This window comes from Megalobrama amblycephala, linkage group LG11, assembly GCF_018812025.1.
Source record: "Megalobrama amblycephala isolate DHTTF-2021 linkage group LG11, ASM1881202v1, whole genome shotgun sequence".
NCBI classification, from domain to species: Eukaryota; Metazoa; Chordata; class Actinopteri; order Cypriniformes; family Xenocyprididae; genus Megalobrama; species Megalobrama amblycephala.
In genome coordinates this window covers 14702820-14721329 of record NC_063054.1, presented here as the reverse complement: position 1 = coordinate 14721329, position 18510 = coordinate 14702820, and the positions used below count along the sequence as shown (strand labels likewise).

Below are 18510 nucleotides of genomic sequence, written 5' to 3'. Positions count from 1 at the left end.
CTCTGTGATTTTACGTGGCCTACCACTTCGTGGCTCAGTTGCTGTTGTTCCCAATTGCTTCCACTCTGTTATGATACCACTTACAGTTAGGGGTGTAACGATACGCTCAGGTCACGATACGGTACGTATCTCGATACTGGGTTCACGATACGATACCTATCACGATATTTTGAACAAAATGAAGCTGAAATTCAAATAACAGATTTATTTAAAAAACATTAACAAATTTCAATTTTCCTTGTTGTACATACAAGATGTTGATCACATTTCAAGGTTTAATAAAAACCTTCTGTATTCAAATCAACAGCTGAATAGGTCTGTCTGTCACTGAAAAAAAAGTTACATTTAACATGAACTTAGAATTAAGAATCCTAGGGGCCGTTCACATATCGCGTCTAAAAACGTGTGGAAGGCGCGGCTGCTCCGCTTTTCCTTCTTTCCAAAGTGCTTGCGCTCCCATGGCGTCGGTTGTTGCTATGCAACCTCGTTGCTGCGCTCTCCACGAGGAAGTTTCAGCAAAGAATAAATTGATTTCTAGCCCTTGCATCTATTACTAGAATTATTTATGGAGATAATATATAAAAATCAACCTGTACAGCTATGATCAGCTGTTCGGCTGAGATTTTGATGTTTTGTTACGGAAAGGCCATAGGTTCGGTTGGTTCTTGTCAGATGGCCTGCGGTGCGCTTGCGGCATTCTGAAAAGTTGTGATTTTGTCATCTCGATGCGCTTGGAAAACACACCGCATACGCGTCGCGACCGCGTTGCTTCCATTATGAGCGCGCCTGCCGCGTGGCTACATTTGAAATGACTGACTTGCATGTGGAAAAGACGCAAAATGTGAACGGCCCCTAAGACAGAACTTCTTAAAGCAAAGCATCGCAAGCATCTTTTGCTTTTCTGTGAGCTCAGCTGTTGCTGTGGCACTGCGGTGAAAGAAAGCCACAACTTTTCTCACGTGACCAAGCAAGAGACTGACACGAGAAACGTTTAAACCTGCTTGCAAGATTCGATGTGTGTGCGAAACACTTACTGAACTAGAGAGCTGATTGAGACACACCCTTAATATGCGGTGACATCCCGGCTTCTCTCACTGCCACCTCAATGTTGCGTGCTTTGTCAATAACAACAACAGTACTATGAGGAGCCCTTTTAAGCGGCTATGTTAGTTCCAGTGATTTAAAAAGCGGGCAAGTCTGAAGCATGAAACTTTCCATTTCCAAATTTCCAGTCGTCCTATCGCGCGACTGGAAAACCAAAACGTGATGCTGTTGCAGAGGAGGTCACGTCGGCAGCTCAACCAATAAGATTAGACTGCCGTCATATCGTAAAAGTATCGGCATCACTCTACGATACACATCATAACATTTTTGCATCGCGAAATATCGCACTGCGATATATCATTACACCCCTACTTACAGTTGACCGTGTAGTATTCAGTAGTGAGTAAATTTCACGAATAGACTTATTGTACAGGTGGCAACCTATCACAGTTACCACGCTTGAATTCACTGAGCTCCTGAGAGTGACCCATTCTTTCACAAATGTTTGTAGAAGCAGTCTGCATTCCTAGGTGCTTGATTTTATACACCTGTGGCCATGGAAGTGATTAGAATGCCTGAATTCAATGATTTATAATTTGTGTGTGTGTGTGTGTGTGTGTGTGTGTGTGTGTGTGTGTATATGTGTATATACAGGTGCTGGTCATATAATTAGAATATTGTGAAAAAGTTCATTTTTTTTTTATTGTAAATTATTTTTAAAAATGAAACTTTCATATATTCTAGATTCCCTACATGTAAAGTAAAACATTTCAAAAGTTTTTTTTTTTTTTTTTATTTTGATGATTAGAGCGTACCGCTTATGAAAGTCCAAAATCCAGTATCTCAAAATATTAGAATATTTCCTAAGATCAATCAAAAAATGGATTTTCAAAACAGAAAAGTTCAAGTTCTTTAAAGTATGTTCATTTGTACACTCAATACTTGGACGGCAGCACATAATACAGCAAATGACTTGCTCCTAACACAAATTACAGCATCGGTGAAGTGTGGCATGGAAGTGATCAGCCTGTGGCACTGCTGAGGCACTATTGAGCCTTCAGATCATCTGTATATTGTTGGCCACTTGGAAGTGGTTTTTGCACTGTGGGCAGGTGCTAAAGTCCTGCTGGAAAAGGAAATCAGCATCTCCATAAAGCTTGTCAGCAGATGGAAGCATAAAGTGCTCCAAAATCTCCTGGAAGATGGCTACATTGACTTTGCACTTGATAAAACACAATGAACCAACACTAGCAGACGTCACGGCCCCCCAAATCATTACTAACTTCAGAAACTTCCCACTAGACTTCAAGCAGCTTGGATTCTGTGCCTCTCCAGTCTTCCTTTCAGACTCTGGGACCATGATTTCAACATGAAATGCAAAATTTACTTTTATCTGAAAAGAGACCAACTGTTCACTGTCCAGTTCTTTTTCTCCTTAGCCCAGGTAAGATGCTTCTGACGTTGTTTCTGTTTCAGAAGTGGCTTGGTAGTCCTTTTCCTGAAGATGTCTGAGTGTGGTGACTCTTGATGCGCTGACTCCGGCTTCATTTGACTCATTGTGAAGCTCTCCCAAGTGTTTGAAATCGGCTTCACTTGACAGTATTCTCAAGCTTGTGGTCATCCCTGTTGCTTGTGCACCTTTGCCTACCCAATTTCTTCCTTCTAGTCAACTTTGCATTTAATATGCTTTGATACATCACTCTGTAAACAGCCACCCCATTCAGTAATGACCTTCTGTGACTTACTCTCTTTGTGGAGGGTGTCAATGATTGTCTCCTGGACCATTGCCAAGTCAGCAGTCTTCCCCATTAGTGTGGTTTCAAAGAACAAGAGATACCCGGAATTTATACTGTAGGGATGGTCATTTAATGAAACTCAAATGTAAATTTTCTAATATTTTGAGATACTGGATTTTGGACTTTCATTAGCTGTACGCTCTAATCAACATAAAAAAAAAAAAAAAAAAAAAAAAAAAAAAAACTTTTGAAATGTTTTACTTTACATGTAGGGAAATCTAGTATAAATGAAAGTTTCATTTTTTTTAAAATAATTTACAATAAAAAAATGAATTTTTTTCACGATATTCTAATTATATGACCAGCACCTGTATGTATGTATGTATGTATGTATGTATGTGTATGTATGTATATATGACCTTATTGTGTTCCTACCTGTCTTAAAGTGTTAATTTTGGCAGCCATTTTTGATTTAGTCTTTATCTTCAGACGAAAATGCTCTTTAGTCTTCACATTTTAGTCATTTTTGTCTTTCATATTTTAGTCTAGTTTTAGTCAACGAAAAGTCATCACATTTTTAGTCATTACTTTTAGTCAAACTACAGTTAACATTAATTTTGATAGCTATTTTATATGTAGTCTTTAAACAAAATAGTCATTATTATTTTTCTCTTTAGACCAATTAATTTAAGCTTATGAAAAATCTGAATCAAGGTAACAGGCTGTATTGAAATTGCACTCTTAGCAGTAGCACTTGTACAATTCAACATATCCCTCTTCAGTGGTTCTCAAACTTTTTAGAGTGTCGTACCCCCTGAGGGATTTAACATCCTTCTGCATATCTTCTCTTTTCCACTTAGACTGCAGTTACACCTTTTCCATTAAGGGACAGTATTTGCCCTGTTAAATAGATTTTTTCCAGTGAATTAAATACCTTTTATAAAATAAATATTGCTTTAAAAAAATTCAATAAATACAATGATAAAAACGAAGTGATGCTTTTAAATATTACATTAAAACCACCAGTCCGGTAAGTCACTGTTTTTATGAGTGAATCATTGAGTCATTCATTCTTTCAGTATCAAAGCAAGCGGCTGTATTTATGAATGGATCATTGAATCATTGACGGTTCGTTCAAAGCCTCAGATTCGTTCACGAAACACAGCTTGTGTGCTGCTCTGCTGTGGCTTTCGTTGCAAAATAGAGCAAATACTGACAATACTGTCCACTTAATATTACCCTTTTGTTTGTTGAAGTGTGATTTGCTGCCATGGATGCAGTCAGTTTTGAACGCGAAAGATGAGATAATTTGACTGAATGTCGTGTATTTACAGCATTTTACCTGCTAGAAAATATATGCTCCAGTTTAATGTTATTTAAAGGTGAAGTAGAATAAAATGAATGGCAAAATTCAGCATTTTGTTCGCATATGTCAGTTTGAGAGCCACTGCTGGATATCAGCCTACAAAAAACTGTAAGCATGAACGGTAATTTTGGTAAGGTTTTTGTCTTTTAGCCACATTTCAGTCTTGTCTTTTTTCATCAACGATATTGCATGTGTTGATTTAGTGACAGTTATTGTTTAATGACATCGGTGTTGCCTCTCATCATCTAGTCTTAGTCATGGAAAAAAAGATCGTCAACAAATATTTTTCGTCATAGTTTTCTTTAAAGAAATTAACTGCTGTCTTAAGCTCAAGTTTCACTTGAAATGTGAGTCCTTTATTTATTTATTTATTTATATATATATATATATATATATATATATATATATATATATATATATAATAATAATTATTATATATATATATATATATATATATATATATATATATATATATATATATATATATATATATATATATATATATATAATATTATTATTATTTATATATATATATATATATATATATATATATATATATATATATATATAATAATAATAATAATAATAATAATAATAATAATAATAATAATATTATTATTATTATTATTATTATATATATATATATATATTATTATATTATATTATTTATTTTTATTTTTTTTAAATGATTGAATGTTTGAAAGAACAATAACAGTTGTCATCATTGTGGGGTTATCCTTTACTGAATCTTTCTCGTTGTCGTGGAGAGCAAACTACATGGTTGCATAGCAATAACAGATGCCATGGGAGTGCAAGTGCTTTGGAAAGAAGGAGAAAGTGGCACGGCTGTGCGTTCTACGCGTTTTTAGATGCGACATGTGAACTGCATCTCCATTTCTCCAACTACAGGCAGGCATGCATGGGTCAAACAGAAAATGCATGCTACGTTAATCGCACGTTATTAAAATTAGTGCCGTTAAAATGAATTTGCAGTAATTTTGACAGCCCTACTTTTAATATAATATCCAGTTATAATATGCCTTTTTTAAGCAATGCCTGTTTGTGCAATTTGTTATTTTAGTGCATTGTGTGGTGTGGGATTTTTTTTTTTTTATTTATTTAATTATTTTTTTTCAAAACTGCTGTGGCAAGAAAAAGGTTGGGAAACACTGGTATAGGCAGCTAAGTTTTAATGAAAACCTATTTTGCAAGTGGTGAAATAGTACCCCTTTAAAGGGATAGTTCACCCAAAAATGAAAATTATCCTATGATTTACTCGCCCTCAGGCCATCCTACCTGATGGCTTGAGGGAGCACATTTATTTTACTTAAAATAAATGTGCTTTCACACAGATGTGACTTGTGAAGCAAACAATGTAATACAAAGTATTGTGTGTGAACAGAATATTTTTGTAATTTCCAGTCAGAGTGTTAAGCACAATACATCATTTGAGATATGATGGAAATGGTAAATGATTTGACAGAATTATGCTCTGTATGTGCTTGCACATGTACTGTTGGACCATGATGGCAGACAAATACAATAAAGTAAACTCTTAAAGCAGTGAGAGTGTCTAAAGTGTTTTAAGTCCTCAGGGCCAAAAGTGCCCATAGTTAAAGAAACACCCATATATCAAGTAGTCTTGGACATTATACTCACTCCTCTCTTAAGACTCTGTACCACACAAAGGTCAGCTTCTCATTTGGAGTTATGTCAGGTAGTAGAAAACTTTAGTCCTATATAAGGTTTCCTCAGCCACGTAAACCTCATACCCTTTTGTCTATCTTGCGAAATGTCACGTGTGAGATACTGGCCATATCACAGACCTCTGTTGTGACCAGTCGGGATGTTTGCTTGATGGATGATGTAATGAATCTGTCGTCTGCTCTCTGCCAAGCTGCAGAGTGACAACTTTGAAGTATAAAATGGCAGTGCAGTACCATATTGCAGACAGTAGAGTCGTTGATGATCATGTCCTCATTTCCTTAATTGGGAGGTAATGATGTCTACATCTCCCCTTCTCTTAATCTTCCATATCTTCCTTTCTTCCTTTCTTCCTTTCTCTCTCTCTCGCTTTCCATTTTTGCACCAAACCATCCACCTGTCACACTTCACTTACAGCAGCACTAATCAGCCCACCACACCTGTCAGTCACTGTCAAGCTAGCAGGCCCAGGCTTTTCCCTCTATCAGAGTGAGTTATAACTGAGGGGAGTGGCTAGAAATATCCATTTATAGACTCTGGACTCTGTATTGTTGTGTTATATCTCCCCATATGCAACTTCTTAAGAGGTAACATTCTTACAAACATTGTTTTAAATGAAGACAGCATGATGTGTGAAAAGAATAGTTGAATAGCAAATTGATTCATGAGTGACTAATGTTATTCAAGTTGTTTGAGCAATGGCACTGCCCCCTAGTGGTCTTATGGCTCAGTGGGAATCCCTGCTTTTCTCTCTTGGGTATGAATATTAAAAATATTCTCTTTTTCTCACATCTAGATGATTTTAACGGTGTATTTGAGTGATGGGGAGCAGGCCCTGACGGAGGTGCCCATCACTCCAGAGACGACTTGTCGTGATGTGGTGGAGTTCTGTAAGGAACCGGGAGAAAGCGGCTGCCACCTGGCTGAGGTTTGGCGTGGAAATGGTGAGTTTCTTTGAGTCCCTCCATAACAAAATTCTCTCTAACCCCATCCCTCTGGTCCTTAGCTGTTTATAGCTAGTAATTGCAGGGTATTTGTAAGGCATGACTGTTGCAGGATACAAATTTGTCTTTCATTGACTTTTCTTAAATTAAAGGGGACCTATTATGGCCCCATTTACAAGATGTAAAATACGTCTCTAATGTCCCCAGACTGTGTATGTGAAGTTTTAGCTCAAAATACTCCACAGATAATTTTTTACAGCATGTTAAAATTGCCACTTTTTGGGGTTGAGAAAAAACGCACTGTTTCAGTTAAATGCAAATGAGCTGCTGAGCTTGGCCTAAGAGGGCGGAGCTTCAAGAGCTTGTTCTCCCCTGTCAGGATTCAGTCAGGACGCACTATAATGTCAGAAACTGCGAATACATTCTGCATGGAGATAGAACAGGTGTAGTTTAGTTCAATTACGGTTATAACTTATATTGTCGTCTTGTTTTTATCCACTATATTAGTACAAGGCAGTTTACCGATGAGATTTATAACGTTTATTGTACTTCACACAAAATATGAAGCATCTGTCTTCACTCTAGAAAATCACTGTAAGAGCTTAGTAAAACAGTGCAAGTGTGCATTAAAATATTATCCATAATCACTCTCTCTCACACTCTCTCTCTCTCGCATTATCATCAAGATACACAGCGAAGTACACAGAAACACTTGTTACAACTAACAGTAAACAAATAAATAAACACATTATGCCTTTTCGAGTGGTGCTTAATAAACTGGAAAACTTTATATCCATAAATCAACTCCAATGAACTGTAATAAAGTGCTCTCACCTTCATTACTGCCATATCCAGTATCACTCTGGAGACTGTATACTTTGTATTGACATTCTTCATAAAGCAGTCCGGTGTGAAATGATTTGCGCAGACATAAACAAATTTCGGTAGAGTTGAGGGAGCATTTTCTTCAAAAGCAAAATTAATCCACCTCGTCTTCAGCGGCTCAGATTTTGGGAGTAAATTGAGAGAGCTATGTGGATTAATCCATCCAGCTACAGAACACCTAAAACGCTTGGGAGACATTCTTGTCAGTGCAGTAATGGCAGACTGTACAACTTGCTGTGAACTCGCTCAGGGCGGTTCTATTTTAAAATGGCAGTGTCGGTCAACATTCGTGGGCGGGGCCTGTGGCTTTTGTGACGTCACACTGCCAGGGATCTGGAAACGGCTTGTTCTGAGACACTGCTTATGATTTATGAGGATTAAAAAAAAAGGAGTGGCTGTATTTTTATCATTATAGGGTGGTTGTGTACACACACTGCCAACACACATTTATGTCTAAACACCATGCAAAAGTGTAAAAAGGTGTAAAATACTGACAATGGGAAAGCACTTAGCTTTACTTGAAATCATTTATACAGACTCCAGTATCCTCTGGTTTTCTCACCTTCCCACCCTAACCATTTCTTTCAGTAAAAGAAAAAAAAAAAAACATTTAGTGCTTTCACTCTCACAAAGACACACGTGCTCAGTTTTTGAAGAATCTGGCAGCAAAGGAAAAACACTCACTTAGTCCTTTCAGACAGAACTGCTACTTCTGTTCTGACAGCTGTGTCCATGTTTTTTTCCTTAATTTTTCCATTTTCTCTTGATGATAGTGATTTGTATAAACAGCTGTGTGGCAGAATGTTATCTTTGCTCAGGGAGACTCCTTTCAAAAGCCCTTCCATCAGCACTGTGTCCTTTCATCTTGAAGTGCATCTGTCATTGAAATCGTGATGAGCCCAGTTATTTTTACAGCAGGTGATGGATCGCATAAGATGCATCATTACTGGTTACTGAGTGGATATTTGATTGCCTCACCAAATCTTTTCTTGTGGTGATCAGCGGTCTAGGCTTTTCTATAACATTTTTATATCTCAAAATAATTATTTTGCAATACCAGTAGTTATTGATAATTTATATTTATTTGGCATAATGAATTGCCAATTAAAACAATAAAAGAGGTTTTTCACCTAAAAATAAAAATTATGAATTACTCAGCCTCATGTCATTCCAAATCCATCAGACTTTCATTTATCTGAAAATCCACACAACCAAAATTTGATGCTTCAAAAAGTTAATTAAAATACATTGTAAAAGTAATCCATATGAATTAAATGATTTAATTTTTAATCCAAAAACCACTAGAACAGTGTTATATATTTTGTTGAGTTGTGTACTTATATTAGCCCAAATGTTTCCAACAATGTTTAAATCCAGAGAAATCAGCAGTTTTAACCAGTTGTAATGGCCGTCCTCATTGCTTCACCTGTCAATGACGTCATATCCGCTTTACCCTCGATTTCCGGTTTTACTTCTGTAGAAACCATGGAAACACCAAAGACGTTTTAATATATTATGTGTTTTATTATACAGGTGAGCAACTGTTTGGATAACTTCATCAACAGAAAACTTATTGTTATATAACTCAACATTGTTGAGTCTTATTATTTGAATCTCTTGTTTTCTTGATTTTTAGCAACATGTTTGTACCATGCCTCAAAGACAATGATATTTTGTCAAGCGTCTAACATAGCTTTATGTTTAGTAACAGTAATACAGCATTTTTTCCACCATACAATATATTTTAAAAGTAATTGCATGCTGTTTAGCAACACAGCACTGCTTTACCCCACAATATTAATTCATGACCTGTATTAGTAATTGAGCACTTGTGGCTATTTTGTTAGAATGAAATAAAATAATGTGAATTTAAGTGATGAAATGCAGCAAAGTTCAAGTTCAGGGTAGAAGGAAGCGGGAACTGCATAAACATTAACAATATATATTCAATCCAAGATGATTATTAAACCCAAATTCAAATAAACAAATTCCAACCATACAATTGACAAAAACAAACTTACTTAATGCATCCTAAGGAAAGGACTCAAAAGGACATGGTTGGGTGTCCATTCACACACACACACACACACACACACCTCACCAATGCAGATAGGAAACAAAGGAAGGAAATGAGGTCCATTTATAGACCTTGACCAGGGGTTGTGGGTAATGTAGTGCACGATATATGGTAGTGTAGTTTACCAGGAATTGTGGGAAATGTAGTACAAATAAAAATAAGGGGGGAAAAAAAAGAAACAAATGGGTCAATTTACAACACTGTCTGAGTCCTGTCGATTGCTTTCCATCAGCTATGGAGGTGAAGACGACAACTCCCTTGATTCCATGCTCATTCATGGTGTCATCAAGCTACGCCATTGTTATTGTTTTGAATAAGCGAGCTCTAGCGGTGAAGCTTACAATGCTGTAGCTTTAAGTCTTCTGAAGAGACACAATTGCTTTATGATGATCAGATTTAATTTTGCATTTTATTCACACATAACCATTGATTTATGCACATGCATAGAGCTCATCAAATATAACAAACGAAAGCTCAACCACATTGTTTCTCACTTGTTTGTATGGTTGAGCTCCTGTTAACTGTATTTGATGTGTTCTAAATGAAGAACAGATTTAATTTAGACTTTTATTCACGTACATAAAGTGTCTCTTCAGAAGACTAAAACCACTTGATTCATATGGATTGTTTACAATGTCTTTATGAAAATTTTGTGTCGGTTTTGGTTACATGGACTTTTGATAGAGTGACAGAAATTGCTCAGGTTTTATTTAAAAAATGTTATTTGTGTTGATTTACAGTTTTGGAAAGTTTAGTAAACCAACCGTTTTCGTAAACCTTTTAAATAATAATTTTTAAAGTCTAACAATAAACAAAGTATTCTTTAATTATAAGTAGTATTATGAATAAAGAACCCAACCCAAATCCAGGGGTAAAAATATGATATAGATTGGGAGTGGTCTCTTTTGACCTGGCTAGTAAGCAGTCACCTAGCAACAACCTAGCAACACCCCAGAACACTGGGCAAGAATTAGCAACTGTTTCGGAAAGCCAAGACACCCAACTGCAGCATCCTAGCATCATGGCTGTGACTTTTACATGAGCCAGCACCGTTTTCTTCAGTTCAGAAACAGTTCCTTTCTAAAACAGTCCTAAATGGCTGAAACTGAATAATACTTTGCTCATAAGAGGAGTTTAATGTTCTTGTGTTTTGGGTATTTAGCTGAAGCTTTTGACTCTAGGTTTGTAAGGTTAAATTGGCTGCTCTCACTTTCTTTGTTAACGTCCCTGAGCCTGTGTGCTTTTCTGATATTCTCCACTTTCATACTTTTCTCTATTATTCTGTGTCGTTTTATCCCATCCCCCTCTGGGTGGCTGCCAGACTTCCAGATGTCCCTCCACCTGTTAGCAATGTCCAAAATTCATGTCTCTGTTGCCCACCCATCCCCACTACATTCCTCTGGCTGGATGCCACGTTTGATTCAATTTCACTGTTCTTTGTTCTCTTGATCCCACTATGTCTGTTTATCTGTTCTCCTCTCAGGTGTGGCTTTAAGTGTGTAACATTGGAATAACACTCTTCTCAGCATGAGAGAGTCTCACTTCTGCTCTCATGTGAAAACACTATCCTTTCATCTTTTAACCAGCTTTTTTCCCCTGAGGAACAAAAGATTTTAGTGACCTTTCTAATATCAGAGTACATGGTTTGTTGTTTTTAAATGTGTTGTGCCTTATGTTTTCCCCTCTCCAGAGCGAGCCATCCCCTTTGACCACATGATGTATGAGCACCTGCAGAAATGGGGCCCCAGAAAGCAGGAGGTGAAGTTCTACCTGCGCCACGAAGACTCGCCCACTGAAAGCAGCGATCAAGGTGAGAATACTTGACTGCCTATAAGCCATGCACCGCCCACCACCGCTTTCTTCTCATTGGCTGACAGTGGCTGAATGTTTTTCATTCCCTTTTCAGTGGCCTCTAACATGTGAAAGAAAGAGACAAGCACATCCTGCACGAACAATGCAGGGTTCTGTTCATGATTCACTTCTGTTGTGCTATTCACAAAATGAATCAAAGTAGCTTTGCAAGTGTCAGTGCCTTCAAACAACAGTGAGCAAGGCAAAGTGACTTGGGAAGTCTACCACAGTAAAATCATATCAAATACCATATTTAAGATGAAGTAATATTGATGAAATCAAAGCATATGCCAAACTGAGTAGCTCACAAAAATGCTCAACTTATACAGCACTGTTGTGTGGTGATTAGTAATATAACACTTGTATATAATCAAGCAAGCACCTTGCCTTGCTTCTGAACACTCACCTTTGCTGGACGGTACATACACACATTCACTGCGTTCAAGCACAGCTTGTTATGCGTGACTAATTAATGAATTGCATACCAATCGAAACTATTGTGAAATGGTGAAACTTTTGCTAAATGGTCATTTAGAGAATGCTTATTGTGCAATACTTGAAGGGCTCAATTTTAATATTTGATTCATCTTCTTGGATTAATTAGATAAAAAATTATCAAAAATAGATGTTTGAATGTAGGCCATGTTGTACATTAAAATATAAAAATATATTTTTTATACATTTTAAATATAATTAAAGCAGAGAGAAGGATTTAAAGGTGCAATGTGTAAATTTTAGCAGCGAGGTTGCGAAGTGCAACTAACGGCATGCACCCCTCACTTTCAGAGAAGCTACGGTGGCTGTCTTGTCAACACAAGACAAAGATGTTGTTGTCTGAGAGAGCAGAGACATAGTAACCTGACTAATTTCTTTTTCTTGTAAATTTAAGGGACATTTATATCTGTTACATGTTATTATTGCATTAGAGTTGCAATTCTTATGAAAATTACTTGCTGTTAGGACAAGCATTTTTGACAATGGAAATTATTGTGTGAATTTCCAACAAGCTAATATATATATATTGCAAAGATTGACTACCGTTCAAAAGGTTTGGTACTTTTTTTTTTTTTTTTTTTTTTTTTTTTTTGTAAAAAAAGTCTATGTTCAGCAAGGCTGCTTTTATATGATCAGTAATGCAGTAAAAGAGTAATTTTGTGAAGTATTATTACCAATAAAATAAATAACTTAAATAATTTTCTATTTAAAATTGTAATTTATTCCAGAGATGGCAAAGCTGAATTTTCAGCAGCCATTTCTCCAGTCTTCAGTGTAAATGTCTTTACTGTCACTTTTAATCAGTTTAATCCTTGCAGAATAAAAAGATTAATTTCTGTAGTAAAGCATTATAGACTCCCAACACTTTTGAACAGTAGTATATATATTTAGTTGTTACAGAATGTAAGTGGGAAAAACCTCTGAAGTGATTTTATGAAAAGCTATTTTCACACAGAATACTAGACAGATAAAACTAACTTGTCATCACTTCATTGTACAGAATTGTATATCAGGATGACCAATGAGATCTCACCATATTCAGGCTGATTGCTTGCGTTATCCCTCGACATAGTGTAATGTACGTGATCCATGTTAACAGCACTAAAGTCGTTCTTTCTCCGTTTCTTTATCCTGTTATTTGTTTGTTTTCACTTTTTGTTCACATCCCAGTGAGGTTTTTCCTATCACTGTAGGCAGGATTAGCTTGTAGTGAGCGTCCACATGGATTAAGGCATAAACCTGAAACCCCTATGTGTGGGAGGGAAAGAGAGGCAGTAATCCACTGAAAGCACAAGCTCTGTTCCCAGTGTCACATGGCAATAACAAACAGGCCTTTGAACTTTTCCTTCACAGTCTGTCTTGTTCAGCCAACCATGTTTTGCTTGTTAAAATTCCACAAAGTGTATTTAGATGCTTTTTGTGTTCATTCATGATTATATTTCACAATTGAATGTGCTTTTTATTGATGGACTGTATTTTATTTCTCCACTCTTAGGGAGCCAGCAGTCTCAGGAGCAGCCCAGCAGGAGAGGAGGAAGCAGCTCAGACATGCACAACGAGAACGGGGTTAGTTCATATCACATCCTCATCAAAATGTGTGCCTTCTTTTCTAATCTTAGCATTGTGGTTATTCCAAATGCATCCTGGGGGTTTGAATTCCACACACTTATAAAATCTTATGCTTTCTGCTTACTGTAATGCAAAGTAGCAGCTGCAAAGTTCTGGCTGAAGTTGACACTCTTCAATACCGAAGCGTTTCAATCACGTCACGTTATTCAGTCCTTCTCTCTTAACCCGAGCCAAACGCAGCCAGACCTGTCACGTCCCAGATTCACTCAACATTTTCTTTCATATAAGCATTTGTCACATCACTCATTCTTTTTGTGGTCTGCTTCCTGCAAAGAGTGGTCCACTGCGCTCGTCTCATCAAACCATCTGGCCCAGATTCCAACAGGGGAAAAGCCAGGCTCCAGGAAGCGGAACTAATTCCACCTTTAGGGAGAAAGATAACTGTAGACCACCAGTGTACGGAATGAGAACACGCAAACATTTATGGGGGCGTGCTTTTTTTTTTCCTGTACAGCCGTCTCTGTTCTCAGAGATGGAATGATGGCACAGGTAGTAGGGTCGGTGAGGGAGCTGATTAGTGATGCTGTTGCCACCCAGGCATGAAGTCTCCCCAATATGGTGCTCAGCACACACTTATTTCTGACAGGTGCTGCCTTCCTGTAGGGACTGTTACACAACACACCTGTCTAACTGTCTTGTCAGGTAAACAAATAGCTCTCATTTTCATTCTCTGTTTGTGTTTAAGTGGATTCAAGAGGGTTAACTTATAAAGCTATGGCTTTTGGCTAGTTTGGCCCATGATCCTGCATGTTCTCGGAATAATTTGATTAAATGGTTTAGTTTGACAACTGAGGATTAATTTGCCATCTGTTCTGAAGAAACAGAGGGTGAGGAGTGGACAGAATGAGAATTGCTCTGGCATTATAGTTGTTGACCTGGAAGAGATCTTGCATAAGTTTTTGTCAAGCTTGATCTCATGAAACAGTTGGAAGCAATGGTTTTTAGTTAAAATAGGTTATTAGTCTTTAAATTAGTATTTTTTTCTTTCTAATTTCACTTCACAAGCCTTGGATTCATCAACTTGCGTCATATGAATTACAGTTGTTTGCTTTGTGTGGTTTTTGAAGCATCAATTTTGTTCCCTTACACTTACATTACAAGGACTCACAGAAAAGGATAATTAAAAAAAAAAAAATTCATTTGTGTTCATCTGGGGAAAAAAAGAAAGTTATATACATCTAGGATAGCACGAGGGTGAGTAAATGATTAAATGACCATTACTTGGCAAAATTTCAGAAAAGACATCGTCATTTCAAAGTAGTATTCATTTTATGAGCTATTTTTTTATTTAGTCTTAGTCCTGTCACTTTATACTTTTGTTCCTGTTAGTCAAAAGTTTGTTTTATTATATTTAGTCAACTTTGTCTTTTTTTTTTTTTTTTTGTCAAGTTTTAATCAGCTAGCCCCCAGTTTCACAGACAAGGCTTAAGCCTAGTCCTAGACTAAAATAAATGTTTGAGCTGAAAGCTGTTTTAACTGAAAGCAACTTGCACTAGATTATCTTAAAATATGTCAGTGCCATTGTTTTGTCTCAAGATGCACATCAGAAATGGTTTTTTTTTTTTTTTTTTTTCTAAGGCATCTTTATAAAAGATACTTAAATGTCCTAATTAAACTACGGTCTAATCCTGGCTTAATTAAAGCCCTGTCTGTGAAACCAGGCCTAAATGTCTGGGAATTTTAGTCTAGTTTTAGTCACTGAAAACAATTTCATCATGCTGCATAATAGTTAAACTGATAATAACGATTATTTTGTTTAAAATTATAATTGCAATGATTGTTGTCATTTAATGAATTTATGTTTACAGTTCATCAGAATTATTGCACTTCTATGCATGGTTTATTTTACCTCATTTAGTGTACTGACTTATTATAGGCTATTTATTTTAAAATTGAACACACTCTGTCTACATTATGGAAACTAGTAAAACAAAAAACTTCTCCCAAAAATTAAAATAGTGAAATTCCTAATAATAATTCCAACAATTCCAAATTACATTAATGTTTTTCTATTAAAGCAACAGCAAAAAAAGACAGAGGTTGTGTAAATGCATTTATTCTACAACCACAGTCTCAAACAATATAGTTGAGATCCATGTTTGGATTTATTATAGTTCATAACTAAGAAGGTTTGATCACAGAAAACAGCGCAAGTGGCTCGTGACAGAACACAGACTGACTGAATGACACTTTCATTTAAGCAGAATAACTCAAATGTAGATTGCTAAACTCGAGCTTACTTGTTTGTTGCTGTTTTCAGATCATCAGTGCTTCTTCCACAGTGTAGAGAGAGCATTGTACACAATTGCCAGACTGCTAAGATTAGGTAAAACATTGGATAGAAAATGTATAATTTTAACTCTTTCCCCGCCAGCGTTTTTTTTTTTTTGAAAAAAAGTTGCCAGTCAACACCACAAAAAATATTTTCACAAAATTTTCATTGCTCCCAGAATACTTTGTTGTGTGAATATCTGAATATGCAATACATCAAAAGAAAGAACAGGGCCTCTGATTTTACTCAAAAATCAATCAAAAAAATCAGTTTTTATTCTAGCTTCATTAATTATTTTATCAACACTTACGTAGGTAAGCTGAGCCAAAAGCTTTGAAGATTCTGTACTCCTCCTTCCAGCTTATAACAGTGAAAACACGGAAAGCTAGAAAAATTTTGGAGGGGAAAGTCTTTGGTGGGGAAACGATGTCTCATAAAAGATGATGTAACTCGTCAATGGCGGGGAAACTGCTAACAAAAAAAGCTCTGATTGAGGGTTTTAAACTTGACATCTGGCAACCTGGCAAACAGTCTGTAATGTTTTGTCTCCTTTTTTTTTTTTTTTTTTTTTCCCACAAAAATAAAGGGAGATTTTGGTATAGATTTATTTTTAAACTACATTTTTATTCTTGTCTTTTTATTGTCAACGATATTCCGTGTTGATATAGTTTCAGTTGAATGACCTTGTTATCATTGTGTCATCGTCTCATATAAAGGCCAAAGTATACTTCACTTTTTACGTGTACGCAAGGGTCAGTGTATGATGCGAATTTCGTCGTCATAATCGTATGCGCGTACTGTGCGTGCACCACCAGATTTTTGTAACCGTGCAAACTTTGTACGAACAGGTTGCACATGCACTTTTTTTTTTTTTTTTTTTTTTTTTTTTTGTGCGTTTGACTGTACGTGTACACTTCAAAAAAACAAAGTATACTTTTTTGCTTTGGTCATGGGGAAAAAAGCTCACCGGAAAAACGTTTTTCATCATAGTTTTTATAGTACGTGGTACCTGTTTTCATAGTAAATGGTACTTATGGATGCGCAGCTAACCTCAAATAATTCTCCTTGAATGTGTGAAACCCTGTTGTCCGCTCTAGGTCAGAACATATACTTGGACTGAGTCTGAGCCTCAGAGTGCAGCTAAGACAAAACTCCTGGCATATTTCACAACAGCTGCTTTTTCTTTTTCTTTTTTTTGGGCAAGTTTAATCGGATTTCTCCCCCCGGCTTCATCTTGCTTCTAAACATGAACAATTCTAAAGCCCATCCCTGTACTTAAAGTAATATCTCTCCCTGCCCAGGATTCAAGGCAAGTCATCACTGGCACACAGACACTGTGCTGATTCAGCAGCTTGACATTTGTGTATATAGAGTGAAAGAGTGAAATTCTTTGAAACCTCATAACACGTTCAGTTGTATTGTTATTCTCCCGTTACATCTTTATTATTTTGTGGATTACACCCATTTCATGACATAACCGCTTTTAAGAGGATCATCCCCCAGGTTTTACCGCAGGGCTGTTTTCTCTGCTCCGACTTCTCTGTCCCTCTGAAGATGTTTCTCTCTCTCTCTCGCTCTCTCTCTCTCTCTCGCTCTCTCACTCAGACTCGCACTCACACACACACACACACACACACACACACACACACACACACACACACACACACACACACACACACACACACACACACACACACACACACACACACACACACACACACAACCACGCCCAGTGTTCACAGTATGTTAAATCCCTGAATGTGTGGCCAGCCTGTAAAAGGGGAAAAAAATTCCCCTTATCAAATAGTGGGTGGCCCACTCTCTCTCATTTCCTATTGCTGTCACTCCATCTGTTGTCTTTTGCTCTTCCCGAGAGTCTCCTTTCTAACCGTGTGCCGTGTCAGAGGGTCACCGTGGCCCTGTCTGTGGAGCGTGTAAGTGCATGCTGGGACTTTCAGTCCATTTTGTCATTCCCCTCTCCTTGTTTGTTTCATCTTCTCTTTCATCCCATCACCCCATCCCTGCACGCTTCGTTCATCTACACAGCTTGTGACTGACTTTGTGCCCTGAGGGAGAGTCTAAAAGGTAAGGCTGCCTCTGCTCTCCATGCAGAAAGAGACCGTCCTACGCAGTCTCTTTTCAATAATACGTTTCTGAACATTCATAGACTCTTAATGCTTTTCAATGGATAAATCATCTGTTGTCAAATCTGCGTGTGGTCCGTTGTACTTGGAAAGTATTAAGAGCTGTCAGTCTTTTTCTTGTGTTCTTTGTTATAGATTAAATGGGCAATAGACTGCTCTATACTATCTAATATCACTAGAGCCACTGCTTATACAGGAACACCATGCTTGTCCATCACACATGCAGAGTTATGAGCTCCAGAATGCTGAACTGTGTGGGCAGATCATGTTTTATAAAGTTGAAGCTGATCCTGTGTGTGTGTGGGCAGATACTCTCTCCGGGGCTTCACGTGTTCCAGGTTTTGCTGTGTTTCTTCACTCATT

General features: G+C 37.0%; 1 protein-coding gene across 1 annotated transcript in view; it reads left to right on the top strand.

Moving 5' to 3' along the window:
• The window catches only part of ppp1r13bb (protein phosphatase 1, regulatory subunit 13Bb), an 80815-nt gene that overhangs the window by 25953 nt on the left and 36352 nt on the right, over positions 1–18510 (top strand). Inside the window, 3 exon segments of the mRNA XM_048206276.1 lie at positions 6647–6794; positions 11447–11566; positions 13598–13668. Of these exon segments, the coding sequence (XP_048062233.1) occupies positions 6647–6794; positions 11447–11566; positions 13598–13668 (339 nt within the window).